This window comes from Opisthocomus hoazin, chromosome 7 (assembly GCF_030867145.1).
Source record: "Opisthocomus hoazin isolate bOpiHoa1 chromosome 7, bOpiHoa1.hap1, whole genome shotgun sequence".
In the NCBI taxonomy this organism is placed as follows: domain Eukaryota; kingdom Metazoa; phylum Chordata; class Aves; order Opisthocomiformes; family Opisthocomidae; genus Opisthocomus; species Opisthocomus hoazin.
Genome location: NC_134420.1, coordinates 4,648,266 through 4,666,632, shown reverse-complemented (window position 1 = coordinate 4,666,632; position 18,367 = coordinate 4,648,266). Strand labels below are relative to the sequence as shown.

The 18,367-nt window shown below is 40.3% G+C and overlaps 1 protein-coding gene across 1 annotated transcript; it reads left to right on the top strand.

The window, feature by feature from the left end:
• Window positions 1-815: 815 nt before the first annotated feature.
• On the top strand, window positions 816-2,100 carry SMIM38 (small integral membrane protein 38). The gene has a single exon (XM_075426683.1). It carries the CDS (start codon window positions 1,311-1,313, stop codon window positions 1,440-1,442), a length of 132 nt encoding a protein of 43 aa, XP_075282798.1. The 5' UTR covers window positions 816-1,310; the 3' UTR covers window positions 1,443-2,100.
• Window positions 2,101-18,367: the final 16,267 nt, after the last annotated feature.

Below are 18,367 nucleotides of genomic sequence, written 5' to 3'. Positions count from 1 at the left end.
ATTCTTCACGTTTTTGCCTTCACAACTCCACTTGTCCAGGTCCAGCTGCTGAAGCCCAGGCCCAAGCAAGGTATTACTTAAGCACCTATAAAAGTTCCTTGTTTTCTTCTTGAACTGGGTGCCTGAGTTTGTACTTGGTCTAATGGGGACTTGGCATCCATGGGGACCTGAAGATATTACTGTACCTATTCCCTAATTTTAAAGAAAAGAATGTGAAATTCACAGAGCTTTATGTCTCTGAATCAGGCTTTAATTTCTTTGTAGATGGAAAGTGCAGTTTCTGGGGAAAGGAGCTTGCTAGTTGAATAAGTTCAAAAAGATCTTAGCGGTTCCAGTAATTACTCATTTCATCAATCCATCTATGTTTAAAGTGAGGTAAACCGAGCTCTTTCCTATAATGTCTACTTCAAATAATGCTGCTTTACATTTGGAGAGCCAAATAAGGAAATAGAACATAATCTTTCAGGAGTTTCTTTCCCTTTTAGTTCGCGTAGCTCAGCAGCTTGCTGCAACAAGAGCCCTTCTTTCTATGAAACCTGTTTAACATATTCCACTAAACAAACTATCTCCTAAAGAAAGTAGGAGCATTTTTTGTGTGCGCCTGGCTCTAGCGTTGGCTCTTGAGGACATTTCTGTATTTGTCGATGTGCTAAATGAGCGATGCATTTTGGACAGCTTCTGTGTTCTGATTTGTTTTGTTGTGCTTTTTTTCACCCCTCCTCCCTCCATTCTTCCCCTTTTTAATTTGTCTAGGAAAAAAAAAAAGCTCCTCCAGTGTTGTTTCCTGCAAAGACCATTCTTAAGAGCTCGTTGGACAGCGCAGGGCTCTTGAAGTGATAGCTAATTGGTGAAAGAAAGGCCCTGATTGTCTTGAGGGAGCTGGAAAGTGCTGCGTGTGCTGCTGAAAGGGACTAGGGAGAAGGTGCCTGGTTTCGCCGAGCAGCTGCTGCTGGAGATGTTTGGAGATTACATCAGCATTGGAAAAAAGGGGCAAAAAAAAAAAGTCCAACTTCACAGAGACGGAGTTTATGGAGTTTTTTTCCCCCTTCCAAAGGTCTTCTGACAATACTGTCATTGTCAATATAAGAGTTGTTAATTCTTTATGAATAGTGCATGGGGCCTCTTGACTAAACAGTACATTACATGTCCCAAATCTGTCAGCTGGACTCTTCTCTCACATGCTAGTGAGATCACTTTGATTGGAATGTTACAGGAATTGCTGGGCTGGCCACGCAGAACTGAATACTGCATTATATAATTAGAACTCCCAGAGTATTTTTTTCACGTTACCTCATTATTCGAGCTTAAATATGGAGTCAGTCCTTTTGATGATTTTACTGGTTGTAATTATATTAATACGATTCATTTTGTGGTCCTGTCTTAGTGCTTATATAGATTATAAACTGTCACAAAGGTTTCCTGACACAAGAAAAGAGGACTAAGGGACTTCAAAAGGCTTGCTCAGATTTGAATTGACAATGGGGAGAACTGGACTAAGGTAAATGGAGCTAGAGCATATTTTTACCTTGAGATCTGATGAGAGAGAAATGGCCTGTTGAGCCTGCAACCGAGTGAAGATTCATCAGAAAGCCTCACGCTGACAGAGGGGCAAAAAATGACAACTGATTGAGCCAAATGACTTCCTGTCAAACTCAGGCATGAATTTCTTGTTGGGAACAGACTTGTGGACTTTTGCCAATTAAACGATCTGGACAAGCTGGAAGCAATCCTATTGCTGGGCAGCCCAAGACTGCCAGCGGCCCAGTCTTGATACGTGAAATGTGATGGCGTGCTGCCTGCTGGACTCCCTACTGGTCTGCGCGTGAAGGTGTCAGCTGCGCAGCCTGCCTGGATGCAACAACTGTGACAGCACCTGAATGAAGCTGATGGTAACTGGCCCAGCTCGGTATCCACGAGCCGCGCTGTGGACTTGCAGGAGTGGATTTTTTCCTGATGGGCTGATTTGTTACCAAATTCCTTGTGGTTCTTACTGGTCAGTTGGGTCTGAAACTGAGTGAATGTTTTTGACTGACTATAACCTGATGAATACTCATGTTTCTTAGCAAGCAATATATCTGAGTACCAGAATGAGCTGGACGCCACTGGAATAGTCTGTTCCAAGAAAACAGACCTGTGACGCAGAGGGTGTCTGAGGGACGCTAGCTGTGCTTCAACAGTGCCGAGGGGTGGGGGGCATATGACGGCATGACATGCACTGAGTTTTGACTCCAAAGCCCTGTAATGTACCTTCAATGCTAGTCTTTAATAAGGAGCTTATGAGGATGCTGAAGAACACCAAGACCACATTGACAGGTTTTTTTGGTTAACTCATACTGCCAAATAAAAGAAGTGATTCCAAGTGAACTGTCTGCTTTCAGATGGATGTTATACTAAACAATGAAGCTGGTGAAGGTTCTAGAGAACAAGTCTTCTGAGGAGTGGCTGAGGGTGCTGGAGCTGTTTAGTCTGGAGAAGAAGAGGATGAGGGGAGACTTTATTTCTCTCTACAACTACCTGAAAGGAGATTGTAGAGAGGTGAGTGTCAGTCTCTTCTCCCAGGCAGCAAGTGAAAGGACAAGAGGAAATGGCCTCAAGTTGTGCCAGGGGAGGTTTAGATTGGGTATTAGGAAAATGTCTTCACCGAAAGGGTTATCAAGCACTGGAACAGGCTGCCCAGGGAAGTGGTGGATTCACCATTCTTGGAGATATTTAAAAGATGTGTAAATGTGGCACTTAGGGACACGGTTTATTGGTGGATTTGGCAGTGTTAGGTTTATGGTTGGATTCAATGATCTTAAAGGTCTTTTCCAACTCAAATAATTCCATGACTCTAAGTCTAACATCCAAAAATCTTATTGCATATACAACTCCATTTAACACCTGCTTTTAAGAACTCAGTTTTTCTACAGTAAAAGTAGGAAAATGGTATTGCTTTGCCTGAGAAATGTAGTTGTTGTTAAAAAAAAAAAAGTCCTTTTTGGGTTGATAATTTTCTGTCATGTAAAAGTAAAGGCTGCCACTTCATAAACTGCCTTCTATATCTGTTGGTAGCTCACACGAAGATATCGGAATTCAGCCTAGGTAAAAACCTACAACATTCCCATGAAGAGTTTCTGACCCTTTCATGACTCACACACCTACAGGCTTGTCTCATTAGTAACTGTTAATCAGCCCTTACCACTCTGTCTTTTGAAGCCTCCTAAAATTCAGATGTGAGAGGTGGTATGTGTTTATGCTGTGGAACAGAGTAAATGTCAGGTCAATTGATTTCAGCCTCAGATTTTATTTATGGTGGATGACCAATCTGCAAAACAGCTTGCAATGCCTGAAGATGCATGTTATTGACTTGAAATCTAGCCAGATGACAATAAATTAAAAGTAGATGTAGCAAACCCCGCTGTCCATTTCTGTGGTTCTTAGTTTTAATGATAATTCTGTCCTTTTTTTTTTTTGTTTCCCAACACCAGGAGACCACAAAGGGAAAGTGAAATATTGTCTATTTGATGTGCAGACATACCTGTGATAATAAGGCACAGCAATCCATTATTCTTCTTTCAGTTAGTAATTGCTGTTCTTAGCTGTTTTATGCTGTTGTATGCAAAACAAAGTTTAAATTGTTTCAAAGTGTGGATGTGAAGAGAAATGTTACACGTGAAGTTGTGGCTTTAACATTTGGTGATATACGGAACTGGCACTGGTATGGAATTTACCACTTGGATTCCTTTATCCCTGCAGAGCAGCATCTCAAGTTTTCCATGTAAATCAGAGAACGTGGCCTTGCTATGTATGGATCGTACTCTTACACAGACCAAAATTTTCATTGCCCTCTGTGGCGTGGTCGGTAGGGACACGTCAGAATTTTGTCATGCCTGAGAGGTGATAACCATTCCCCTTTTTGACTATGCGGGAAAAGAGGGCCAGTACTGGGTGAACTTACTGCTTGGTAGGCTTAGGGAGTGGTAGGTATCTACCCTGTACACAACCCTTGTCCCAAAACTCGGCACTGGCAAGACATGGGGAACAGTCTGTCAGTGGACTGGTTCTGTTGGTTATTGTCTGTTTAAATCACTTGATCTGGACCTTATGTGAGTTATGTGAATTTTGCTCTGATTATGAAAATGATCTGGCCAATGTTTGGCATAATATTGCTCTGCATCCGGTACAGGTAACACTGGCTGGAACCCTAAGGAGTTTATTAGAACATCGAAGTTTTGAGGCCCATTTAATCAATGTAATAATAAAAAAAAACCACTAAAGAATTCATTGGAATCGTGTTACCTATTAAACTCCTTATGCATTCAAAGTAGTTTTAAAAGCATCTTAGTTAATTTCTGTGGATTCATGTTGTTTTTATCCAGTGCTGCAGGACATTGAGAACATGGGTGGCCATCCTGTTTATGCTGTTATTACAAAATTAGGGCTATCGCTCTTTCAAAAGTGCAAAGTATAAAGGAAAGGAGGATCTTCCTCTTTATTCTCATGGGCATTTGCCCTTCCTCTTTTCATGGAGATACTAAAAATCTAGGCCCTTTAATTGTTGGTCTGGTATGGTGTGAAAGTGTCTACTAATATTTCCTGGTGTTATGCTATGGAGCACTGTGCCAAGACACCCGAATGAAGAGAGAGAACGCTAGCTCTAGAGCTCAAAGAAACATGGCTCCATTTGCTCTAGGCTGTGTTAATGTGCCTTAACTAGTCTTGGGCCCAAAGCTGTGTCTCCAGATGGTGCCACAGCGATAAACCTGCTGGGCTGGCCATGCTTCGGTTGGCATTGCCATCTGGTCAGTACAGGTTGCACGTGTGAACTGCTGCGCTGAGCAACCACATCCCTGGGGTACGCCTGGGCCCCGCTCTACATAGCAAAGAATAGAGATGGCTTCGGGAGCACTCCCTAAGGCTCTGTAATAGCTGATGGGGGCTCCTCTCAGTCCACCAAAGACATGAGGCCAACACATCTGGAGTGTGGGGAGCCTCTGGTGCTGCTAGGCAGCATCCTGTTATTCCGTTCTGTTGTTGGTGTAGGGAGTCAGAATTCAAACCAGGATTGCTCTGTTGGAGGGGGCTTATTTGGGGCCGATTTGTGAGCTACCTTCTACCTGAAGTAGCCACAATGAAGGTCAAAGTTATTTTTCACTGTGGATGGTGCACTTGGCTCAGCTTCGTGCTTTCTGAAATGTCCTCAAAGAACACTTCTGGCATCTGAAAGAACATAGTACCTTTACACTTGTTAGAAATTGTCATAAATAGTTTGATTTTCTCCTATTATACTCTGATTTAACCATATTTTTTTTTCCTTCAGGAAAATATAACATAATATTTTAAATAGTGCTTGTTTGGGTTTTTTTTGTTATTGTTGGTTGTTTTTTTTTCAAGTGGATAAGTTAGATTGTGCCTGTGCTTACAAGTTAACTTTCTTTTTACTAGATGGAGTGCAGTAGAAGAAAAAATTTTGGAGAACAACCGCTTCATGTCAAATACTTGTAGTTTGTAGTTTATTTAAGCTCCATCTTGAAGCTCATATTACAACGGGATTTGAATGGGCTTGACTGGAAATCACTTTGGAGTCTTAAAATTCATTCAGTTTCATTTAGGTATTTAAGAAGATACTTATGCCCAACTGATTTTGTTTGCATTTAAGGATATAATTGAAAATAAGCGTGTGTTTAAAGGCCTTTCAGTACTTAAAGGGAGCCTATAGGAAAGATGGGGACAATCTTTTTAGTAGAGACAACAGTGACAGGACGAGGGGTAATGGTTTTAAACTAAAACAGGGTAGGTTTAGGCTGGATATAAGGAAGAAATTCTTTACAGTGAGGGTGGTGAAACACTGGAACGGGTTGCCCGGAGAGGTAGTGGAGGCCCCATCCCTGGAAACATTCAAGACCAGGTTGAACGGGGCTCTGAGCAACCTGATCTAGTTAGCGGTGTCCTGCTTGCTGCGGGGGGGTTGGACTAGATGACCTCTGGAGGTCCCTTTCAACCCAAACCATTCTATGATTCTATTTTGAGCTGTGGACAATGTGAATGAAGATTGCAGTGTGGAGCCCCCTTTCAAGACACGAAACAAAGGTATATGCAAAGAAATAGAAAAGTAATAGCTAAATACTGATATTGAAATCCTTAGTATTGTAAAATTAATTATATTTTGTATACATATAAACCACTACATATAAATATATTAAAAATATATTCTGTATGTATTTATTAATTCATATCATTAATATGCTTTATCATGTCATTAATAGGTTATCATAACTTCCATGTCTGAATTCTCCCCTTCGTAAGACCAGTGGTTACAATGAAGGTTTTTGATATTAAGGTCAGCTTATAAATGTTATAGTGAGTTTTATGGACTTTGGCTATGTACACTTGGCAGTAAGCACATACAGGTATGTGTGTATAGGCAATGTGTACACATTGATTTTCATATGGGAGTGTTAATATCTGAGTACATTATGATAACAACCCTGCCCACTTCAAGCTACTCAATTTTGTGTAATTCTGAAAGAAAAATTATGGATTTCACTGCTTAAGTAACAGAAGTTGTAAAATGCCATTGGTGGTGGTGTATGTCAGGACTGTGTTAATTTACGGTGGCTGTTTTCCTGGTACCAATGGTACCACTATAACCAAAGTTGCTCCCAAACCAAACAGCCGTTTTCAAGTTCCACAATGGATATTTCTTTTTTTTTTTTTTTTTTCCAGGGCTCAAAATCTTTCTGAGCTGTAAAAGCTCAATTGATGGTAAATATCCTGTCATCTGCAAATGTCATTTCTGCTCAACATTCTCTAATGTGCAAAAAGCTGGCATTATGGACTGTTTTATGGTATGGAGAACTAATTACAGATAAACTCATGGTCTGAGCATGTAATTATATTTATTGATTAAAATAATTCTATAATTTTATTTTGCAGTGCCATTACAGTGGAATCCACTTAAACAATTACTGTCAAAGCATACAAACCGAACTGTAGAAGGACTCTCTTAAACAGATCTGGTGATGCAACAGGTGGTGTAATTACTTTAGGTGGGTCCATTACAGCAAACTTCAAAATGGAGAAGCTGAAGACACAAGTAGGGCTACAATTGTGTTGACTCTCACAGAAGGAATCTGAGGAGCTGGGGGGCCCAGTGGCTTGTTTGCCAACTGTTTACAATGAACTGCCACATCATAATCCTGGGCTCAGGGGAAAGCTTGAAACCAGCACTGCTACCTGCATTTGTATTCCATGGCACAGCCCTAGGGAACAGAAAAGTATTGTTAGGATTTCTCTATCAGGATTCATGTAGGCATCAGATTGTTGGACAATTAAATGGCAGAAGTCTTGTCTTGGTTATGTTAGCAGGAACCCAGATTTACTCCATAAAATGCAGTTGGTTTATGCTTGATTGTCACCAAAGTGGGTGACATGATAGGGTGGCCCTTTGAATCTACAGTCAGGGCTAGTAACAGCATCTGTTGCCAAGGCTGCCAAGCACTTCCATTCCTAAAGCCTTACTTTCAGCTGTTCACAACTTTGTCAAAGTAGCTTTTCAAATTAAATTTTTTCCATGTTGCATTGGGTGTCTGCTTCAGGCTGAATTCTCTTCAGAAAGTTTCAGCCAGGACAGTTTAATGTCTTCCAAGAACAAGACTAGAGAAAAATACATTGTTTTACCCATGCTAAAAATTATTGGCAATGTTTTTCTCTGAAAAGATGTAATTGTCCCATTCTGGGAGATTATTCTTGCCCTCGCCATCAGGGATCTGTAACTGTTGTTCACATGAAGGTCATTACGTAACTACCTACTTCAAATTCAAGGAGGACAAGACCGGTTCTGATGTGGGGAAATCAGGATAAGGAAATTGGCAGGAAAAAAGAAACTATAATGAGCTTTTAGGTAAAGAGGGAAAGTGGGCCATGCAATGTTTGTTAAAGGCAAGCTGGACTGCTCCTTGTAGGAAGACTGGGCACTATGAGTGAGTGATAAAGAACGTGGACAGGGTTGGTGGTGAGAACTGAGGCCTGTTCAGGCAAAAGGGACCGGGGCAGAGCGGCAGAGAAATAATGGGATATTAGGGAGGAATTGAGGGAGGCTGTGTGTACAGATCTGATAAAGAACAACAGTATAGCAGGGAGAGCTGGAAAGAAGCAGGGAATGATGCTGAAACAACAGCAGACAGTGCGGATGTGGACCCTGTGGCTGGATATAGGGGCTGAAAGGAAAACCTAAACAGAAGTGGGTGAGTGGTTGACTCAACACCAGGCTGAGGTAGGAGACAGACTGGATGAAATTGGGATAGTTTGGACTTGCAGACAGAACAAAAATGGAGTCTGAAATACATGATAAGGCTGAAGCTTGGAGGCTAAGATGTATAGAGCAAAGTGATTTGACCTGGAACAAGTCCAGGGAAATGTCAAAGGAATAAGAGCTGGATAAAATGTCTACTTGTCCTCTCTCCTTTTAAGATATTGATATAAAACCTGGGACTCAAGCTTCATTGTTTTTTGGCTATCAGAAAATTTCTGTGAAACTTACTGTGAAAAAGTCCATCCCATCTTCCACTCATCCTCCAGCATAAAGTGCTCTGGATCTGTATATTCCAGTTTTGTTGGTGAAACACAGAAGTGTCAGTGTAGCATTGTACGCTGAGCATCTACAGGGCTGTGCTAATAGGGTGTAACAGAGTTGAGCACCAAGTTCAAGACAGGGATAGAATCAAGGCTTTATGTGCAATTTTTGTTCTGCTCTGCAAGTATTATGATACAGTCTTAAATTGCACTTTTCCGCAGGTTCTTTTGCTCATTTATTACACAGGATGAAACGCTCTGGAACTGAAGCTTGCAGGAACAATGCTTTGAATGTTCCAGAAATGGAAAGATAGGGTATGAAAAACAGAGCTTTACAAAGACTAAAGTTTTGAGTGCAGTGATGAAGAAGTTAATTCTGTCTGCCTGTCACTGAGTTCTAATTGAAAACACTTAAAGATAGGTTTTCTTTGCTTTTTGTCTGCTTACCTGGAGATCTTGAGTCTAATTTGCTTACATGCCAAGCACTAACAGCTGCAGGTTGTCAGTTTAACAAATAAGCTAGTACCAGTTTAACAAATAAACTGGTACACCAAGAATTCAAATTCTGAGAATCTAAAGTGAGACATATAAAATAAGTAGATACAAAAAGAGTAATTATTCTGTACTTTGATTTCTTATTGCAAAATGCAATAACACGGATACAACAAAAATGTTAATATTTTTAAAACACATAAGAGTGAAAAGACAGTTAGGAGGAAATTTATTATTCTTGCACAGGGGACTAAGCATTGATAATGAAGAAAACATGAGAACACATTAAGCAAGCACTGTCCATCCTGTCCACTGAATGTGGCAGGAGTACCTTGGAAAAAATAATCTACTTGGCAAATGAATAGAATGAAATGGAGGGGAAAATAGCATTTCCACCCCATGTGTCATAGAAGAAATCAGTGGTTGCTTCTCTAAGCTGCTAGTGGGCTCTCAACATGTCCACCAGATTAGGCTACTCAAATGAGATGAGTGGCCAGATATGTGTAGTACTGCTTAGTTTCTAGGTCCTGTTCACACTGAAGTATGTGATCAATGTGGAGCTTCCACCATGGAGGTGCGAGTACTCTGGGTGTATGCAGAAGAAAAAAAAAACATAAGGGAAATTTATGTAGAATAGAGGCATCAACAGCATTTATGTATGCATGGGAGATTTTTAGTTTTGCATGTTGGCCTCGGATCCCTAGACTGCATATCAGTGGTACATGTCTAAATAATAGTTCGCAGCCTTAAAACTATTCATCAGAGTTTCTAATTGGTACTTATGAGGTGGATAGTCTCTTTTTTGTGCTTTCAAGAATAAATTTTTCTTTGCCACTAGGTTATAAAAAACCCTAAATAATTAGTGCTGTATTAAATTAACAAATAACAGTATCTATGAATAGATATTTCTCCTCCTGATCTTTGTATTAAGACAAATTCATGGAAGAAGGATTGATCAAGGGCTATTAAGTGCAGAAAATCCTTGTGCTACAGAGTGCTGAAAGCTGAAGAGGATATTAAAGAAGTATCACTATATGCTTGTCCTATTCTTAGTGTCGTCTTAGACACCCACTGTCGATCATGATGGGAAACGGTGCAGCGTTTGCTGATTCTGCAGGGTTCTTCTCTACTCGCCTGGGACACACCAGCTTTGCATCTGAAAAATAAGAATCTGACCGTTGTATTACTTAGAATCGGTAAATGGGACAAATGCTTTTAGAGGGTTGGAAGAACTGGCTTCTACTGCCTGTGTCCTCAACAAAGTAGTGTTGTGCTGAAAGGGTGAGTAGAAAGGTGGCAGTGAGAATTGCGAGCTACCTGAAGACAGGTGACTTGAAACCTTTCTGTACCAACCCCAGAGCAGGTACCTCCAGTAGCATACCTCTGTGGCGCTTGTAGTTGATGAGATATCTGATTTTATGTCTGCGCTCACTGGCTTTTTCTTTACACATGCTTTCTTTGGCATGCATCTCAGACCGAATACAGCAACTTCCAGATTTTTAGTCCCTGCAAACTGTCTCCCACCACACCTATGTTTAAAAGGCGCAGGATCCAGTTAGCTAATTTGTTCCCAGGCAGTTAAACTACTTTGCGTGAGCTCCAAACCATGGAGTAAATTCAATATACTATTTTAAGAATATGTGAACAGTGTTGCGTAGGGGGACATACCTGTATCTGTCTCAGAGTGATAATCTAATCAGAGGTAGTCCTTTGTGTAACCCTGTTAACATTTTAGACTATTCTGGGAAACCCTGTGGCCCAAGTACTATGGAATGTAGTTAGGAAAAACAGTGTTTTCTCAAATATTTCAGATGTGGAATATTTATTTTGTAGCCAGAGAAACTTGTTTTGTTGCCAAGCAACTGACCATGATTAGGATCCGCTGCCAACTGTACTTGTAAAAAGGAAAAAAACCTACTTACCTCTCCTCAGGCTGCATGTGAGCATTTACAAAGCAGCGAAGAGAAATTTTAAAATAAAATCGGTGTGACAGGATTCATTCTTGGTAGCCTCAGGTCACTTAGGTCTCTTCCCTCCACCTTCCCCTGACTCATAAATAATTGACAGGCAAAGCCACTAGTGAAAATATTGGTGCAGAAATCCAGTCACTTTCAAAAGCCTTCCATTTTGAAGTCTGCTTCATCAGAGCCCTGGATAGTGCAGTCTGATCACTTGTTTTTTGCTGGGTTTCTAGTCCCAAGGCGGGCAAAGACCTTACATACAACTTGGAACTCTGCACAGATTATTTTATTGACTCCATACATTCACTTGAGCAGGCATCCAGAAATTCAAATACTGTTTGTTTTAGAGTTCGGGTACCCAAGCTGGTTTTCAGAGGAGCTGAGGATGCTCAGTTTGCACTCAAAGGATGAAGATTAAAATGCAATATAAATTGCTTTGAAGGAAGCTTATAGCGATGTGATTGTAACTGTTTCAGCACATGCAAAGCAGTCCCTACTGCACAAATGAATTGAATGAAAAGTAGCTAGTTGGGAAGCTGTCTGTTGGTAAACAAACCTGCCTGTTTCACTGAACTTAGCTTGAGTAGAGTAAACAGTCAGTCTGGATTAACCTTGATGTCATAGAGATTCATGTCTTGCAGTGGGTGCGCTTGTAATGGATGCTTCCCGCTCTCTACTGGGGCATTTATTGGCCATAAGAATGAGGAAGAGTGTTCATTAACTGCTCTTTGGAAATATAAATGGCTTGTTTGGCCACAAGCGGGCACAACAGAAAATGCTACCCACCTGGATAAACAGGAGAAGGGGGAACATTAGTGTTGCTTAATACAAGAATCAGGCTTGTAGCTAAGTCTTATGGAGAAGACGGTTGAGAAACTACAAAAAGATGCAAGACCGAGCTGTGAAATATGAGGATTTAGGAGCAGTCTCAGTGACATTTTGGAACTTTTCATGGGATATGGAACTGCTGTTTCCCATAGCGTGAATCTTTTGGAGTTTCTCAAAGACGTCCAGGAAGCACCTATTTATCTGTGTTTCCAGTGTGTATTAGTTGAGCTGTTCTTTGTTGGGTGTATAGTGCAGTTCCATGCTTCACTGACTACTTTGGAGATGTTGCTTGGGTTTCTCCCAGGAGAGGTCAGATGTCAAGTTCTTTATGTTTTCAAGCACAAAAGGAGCTTGCCCGTGATGCTGCTGTTCAGCCTCCTAAAGCTTCCTCTCCAGCCTTGGCTGCTCTTTCCATTTTGTCCTCCTACTTCAGAATAATGCCTGTCAGTTGACCTCGTTTGTCAGGCAAGGCTCCACATGGTAGCATCACCTGCTCTGCAGCTTGATCTTCAACCGCTGGTGGAGATTGTGTACGCACATGTTAGTTTGGTTAGCTTCTGTGACCACAGACGATTTTAAAATTATAATGTTATGCGAGGCATTTTTGTGGTGCTTGTGAATTAACTGGAAAATTCAAGTAGTGAATTACTTCCAAAAAATGATATTTCAAATTTAGTTCATTCACATTAGAATGATTATCATTCTTCAGTAAGACAGGATAAGGTTTACTGAACATGAGGATAAAGATGCTTACCACATATCTGGTGTGTCTGGGGGAATTAAGCTCCCCCAAATTCTGCTCATTATGTTTTTCTTTAGCTAAGAGTATGTGTAACTTCTGTGCTGATGAGTTGGAGATTTTTATTAACATAGTTTCATTTGGGAAAATTTTTGAGGTTTCAGGCTGGATTCCAAAAATGTAGAGTTATTCAAAGTATAGTTCTCCACTATTAAAACAGCTAACTTTACTTTTGGTGCAAATTAGTGCATGAGTGTCAGTGATGAATTCAGTTTCTGTCATGTAGGTATTACTGTAATATTATGAACAAGAAGTTCAGGAGTATATCATGACTCTGAAATGTATAACCTTTTGATATAAAGATATGTAAAAATATATATTTATCATTTACAGGCAGTGGCATAGGTTGGGCAACATTTCTTTCTATTACTTTAATAAATTTTCAAAGACCAGTGTTGGGAGCTATGAGACCTCTCCTAAATACAACAATGATAATTTACGTGCCAGTAATGCCTACATGGTTCAGACTGGTGAACATCCATGTTGAGCCATACGTAGGTATACACATATGCAAAGCCAAAAAAATACATTTAACACTATTTTTGTAGTGACCCTTCACACTCTGACAACAGTAGATCCTATTGTATGAGCTGCTGTTATACTGAATTTTATAGCCTCCAAAGAGTACTACAGTGAAGTCAATCTCTGCTCTTTGCTAATGAATTTTATTAATTTTATGCTATCTTGTCCAGTGGCCTATAACAGACCTGGTCTGAGTAGTTACCAAGAGAGGAGAGGGAGAGAATAAAGAAATGCCTTCCTTTCCTTTGAGCTTTGCCATTCTGTCGCAGCACAGCTCAGGATCAGCAGCTCTGCCTGCAAGAACCAAGTTGTGTCTGTGCAAGTCGAGGCGAGATGTCAGTGACTGTGAGAGCTGCATTGCATTTTGAAAGCATGCATGAAAATGTGGGAGTTATTGTGTCTCAGGATGCCAGAGGCTTTCAAAAAGGAAGATGCTATCCTGTCAAATTCAAGAGGTGGAAAAGTTTTGATTAAAAAACTTTTGTTTGGAAAGGATTTCTTTGGTTCCAACCTGAAATTTAAGCTCCTAATAAGAGAGCCCAGCTGTGCCTCAGGGCTCCGGAGTGGTTAATGCTCTCCTTCACCCAGCCACCTAGAATTTGGCAGACCACGTCCAGAGCTGTACTCCATCTTGCTAAAATGAGAGAATGACACTATCCCATGTAAGTCTCATGGATTTTTAGCTATGTGTCTCTAGAGCAAAATTGGAAAGATGTCCCTGTGAAGTAAAAGTATGATTTTTTTTCTTTTAAATATGAACATTTCTTCAGCAGAATTGGGGCTCCAGTGCCTTCCAAGTTCTCCGTCAGCCCACTACATGGGAAGTCTATCTCCAGGAGATACCTCACAAGCTGGGACTAATGCCACAGTCTAATGTGTGGAAAGGGAGGAACCTCCCTTGAATATTTTTGTTTCTTTATCTTCAGAATACACCCTTGCCATTTAGGAGTGCTGGAAATCCTGTCAGTTCTTGTGCAGCTAATAACTCATTGCATTTCTTATGTCATCAAAATCACTGAAAAAGATGATCTGCTGTATTGTGAGTTACTTCTCGATATTTATTTCCATAAGGGGAAATCGGAATATGGCACAGGCTGTATTTTAGGCAGTTATGTGTACCAGAGGTAAATAACCTCTCACAACAGTGTTGTGTTGCTGATGGTATTGGAATTGTTTCTGATCCAGAACAGGAAGTATACCTAAGAGGGATGAGGTATTCCTTCTGTTTTTTGGTTGTTTTTTTTTGTTTGGTGATTTTTTTTTTGTTTTTAGTATAGGAGAAATATTTCCCCAGATTAAATAAAATGTTGACATACCTATGGTTTGTACTAAATGTCAGAATTTTGGGTTAGGCATTTAGCATCTTGAACTCAATAGTATGGGTATGTGAAGAATAGGACTTTGTATCTAATAATTAATGAACCCGTTTTTGCCATTTGCATGCAAGTTAAAATTAAATGAATGCTAAAGAACGTGACTTTTTTTTTTTTAAAGGTACTCACAGCATTTCAGTCTATTTCCTGCAAACATTTTTATGACCAAAAGCAGCAGAAATCTTTAAAATAATCTGCAGATTGCGGCTGGCTAAAGATCCAGCCTGGAGATACTCTTCAGCTATCTTGAAACCTTTCCTGTTTGTGTCACATAGTCATGTGATGAGGGAACAGAGGCAATGCTTTCTGATTTTGCTGTCCAGTCATGAACAAGAATAACAGCTGATGGAAGTATGATCCAGTTCAGTGTTTTGCCCAAATCCATGGTCAGAAATATGGTAGCACATATTTTTTTAACAGATAATTTTGAATAACAGGCATGACAGGTTTCGTAAGGTGGGAGCTATATGTTCCTCATTTTGGTCACAACAGCTACAGAAAACATTACCAATGGAAGCTTGTTTTCCTAGCTCTAATATGGGCACAGTATAGTGGCTGTGGTGTATTATGTATTATTTTGTTTGAATATGCTTTGTACTTTGCACTCTTACTACGTGCTGTGGCTGCTTGGAAGGTCGTTATTAGTCATCCTGGCCCTGGCTCTTGGCTATGCTGAGGCTGGTTTGCGCTGGTCTACTGGATCTTTACCATGAAAGACCGTCTGTGAGCAAGGTAATCCTTTGCTGTCGCTCTGTTGCCGTGACAGCTCCTACACTACATAGGGTGCAAAGCTATAAGCGAGGGGGTATGGTCAAAACGTCCCAACAATGCCTGAAAACTGCACTAGCTCTAAGTCGCTGGCAGCTGATGTAAAGCAGAACAGCTCTGACCATGCTCCGCTTTACGTTAGGGTTTGGCCTGGAGGGTAGCCAGTCTCACGATCCAGGGAGCCCTGGTAGCGCGTACCTGCCGTGGCTCCGCTCCGGGCTATTTTTGCGCAGTTTGAAAGCTGCTGAGAGCCTGGCTCAGGGAGTGTGTGCTGGCTACGGTGAGACACTCATTTTCCGATTGCTTGTGTGTGTTGCATGCACATCGCTTGTGGCTGCAATGAATGTGTGCATAAGCTATAGCTGGCAGGCACACAGCTGGTAAATAGAAGAAATAGGAGTCAAGTAGTAGAAATGTGCTTTCACAGTTCTCGTGGTTTGCAGGTATTACTAACCACATTTTACAATAAAATTTACTGGTGCATCTAATGCAAAAGCAACATTAAATCATTTATCTTCTGAAACGTAGCTTCTGTTTTTTCCAGGATTGGAAAGTACAGAAGTATTTTTATTTTCCATAAAAGATAGTGTTCAAGGGTAGTGATAGTTCATTTACAGATATTTTTAAGTTACTTCTTCTATCCCATTTTCACTTTTTCTGCCTGTCTTCTGCAGAGTTGAAAAAACAGACAACGCAGCCTTAACAGTCACCTGTGGAATAGTTAGAGCAAAGTGTAATATTCCGAGGCTCCACTTTCCCAAGGCTTCCTGAAGGAGTCTCTGTTTATCATTCAGCCTGCAGTGCCTGTATTGGGTTACACTAGGAATGTGGAAAGCTATATGGGAAAATCTGTCAGGCTGTGAAAAGATCTCAGGCTTTGAAATTTCATGGACCACGTTTGCTAATGCACATTCCATATTTCAGGGTGTCTGACTGCCCTCGCTCCTGGTAAGGATGTGACGTAGATTGTAGAATATATACGTGCACATTTTGTTACAAGCGCTGCTGAACTGATAAACAAGGCCCCAGACCTGGGCGAGTCACAGAGAGGAAATCCCTTTAGGGGGTAAATTATAGTGACACCTACTAGTGTTGGTGCAGTTAAGGGTCAGTCCCATTTACAAAACATGATCTCTGATATGTTAAGGAGCACTGGTGTAACTCCTTTACCACAACTGCACTCCAGTAAAATCCCATTGTAGGAGAGGGGCCCATGTTTTTCTTATATACAAATAATCATGACAGACTCATCTACAGGTTAGACCTTCAGCTGCTCTAAATCAAGTTCGTATTTGTAAGAGGATTTGCTTTCAGATGTTTCAGCAGGACCTAAATTTGGAGATTGCCAAGTCCAGTTAATAGGACTTTGATCAGGTGTCTTGAGCTGTGCATGTATTAACTACAGTGAGTATTACGTGTGCTTTGTAAGATAAAACAAAAACATCCATTAGCTCATTAAATTAGGCTGTGCACATACAGGATACTGTGTAAACAGTTTCAAAAGTCTAAAACTGTGAACTATATTGAAGAGACGTTTTCCTTATTTTTTATTTCAATTTGTCCTCTAAGGTTACCTACGTAAGAAAATAATTAAAAAATAAAACAAAAAACCCCTTAGGAAATAGAAGGAACTTCTGAATTAAAAAGCTGCAACAAGATGCAATCATTAAAATGTTTTTCTCTTTTCTCCTCTCTGTTGAATGTACTCACCGAGCTAGTCACCTTTCTTGACTACCTATTAAAAAGGTGTGTGATATTAACAGCGAATCTGTTGCTGGGGGGTTAACCGATTGGATTGTCTGTATGTATGTGCTTATAGCAAGCGAGGCATAAATTCCAGAACTGCAGGAGTTTGTCTACGCGGTCCCGTCCATTAGTCTTTCTAGAAAGCAGAGGACGCCAGCTTTATGAATGCAACATAGACTCAAAGTCAGTCCAGCAAGCAGGCATATCCAAAGCCATTTTAGGACTTTATACAGCAAAACAAAGATGGCAAACTTTGTTCAGAAGGCAGCAGGCACCCCATTCAGATATAATCCATGTCCTGTGGGTTTAAGGAGACACTCTACTTGATGAGCATTCCTCTGCATATGTGCAAAAAATCCGTTTGTTGGATGAAATTCTGTGGCCTGGTTTATGCAAATCAGACCATATTATCGTAATTTGACTGTAAAATGACTCAATACATTTCTTGACAAACTCTGCCTTCTTTTTTCAGTAGCTCCCTGTTTTAAACAACAGTAGTTGTTTAGAAGTTACTGGGGTTTTGTTCACCAGCAGAAAGAAATGCTGGTCTCTGGCAGCCAGTGCTCCTTTGAGAAGACCACCCTTAAGAAGACAGGGACTAGAAAAAACTTCAGACCCTAATGAGGGACCCTAGATTTCCTTTATGATGCCTGTCTATAGCACCTGGATAGTTATTGGCTGGATTGAATCCTTAGCAATACCTAAGCTTGTGTGTATAGGTTCATGGATGCAGTAAGGGTGATGGATTGTGGACACCTTTTCCTAATGTTTGTGTTGTTTTGTTGGGCTTATATCCAGACCTTCATGTTATTCAAACCTCATACTTTTTGTTTAAAATATGAAGAAAATACATTGTGAATATGATATATTTCCAAATAATTTTGTCATCAGGCAATTAAAATATCATGTGCTATAAACATCTCTAAGACGCTACGGATGGGGAAGTTGCCAGTTTCACAAGTCACATTGCTTTCAAAAGTACAATGAATGTACAGTACTCTGAACAGTCTGGAAAGAAAAGTCCTTTTCCAGCTCTTAAAAAATCTTTTTTTAGCTTTTCGCAGTGCTCTGAAGTCAAATTATGATGATTTTAAAGGCAGAACTGTGAAGTGCCAATGATTTGTCAGTACTGGCACACTTAAATTCCTAACAACATAGTTGGTCCCACGTTTAATATCTTAATTGTGCATATAAAATGCTTTTAAAACAAAGCTAGCCAGGAATTATGTGCTTCTTATATATAAAAAAATAAATTAATTTGCTTTATTGTATGAGAAAAAACTCCAAATAACTTATACCTTTTTACTCCAGTGTTGCTGTTTCTG

Coding starts and splice junctions, on each gene's coding strand:
- SMIM38 (XM_075426683.1), top strand. CDS start 1,311: ATGGAGTCAGTCCTTTTGATGATTTTACTGGTTGTAATTATATTAATA.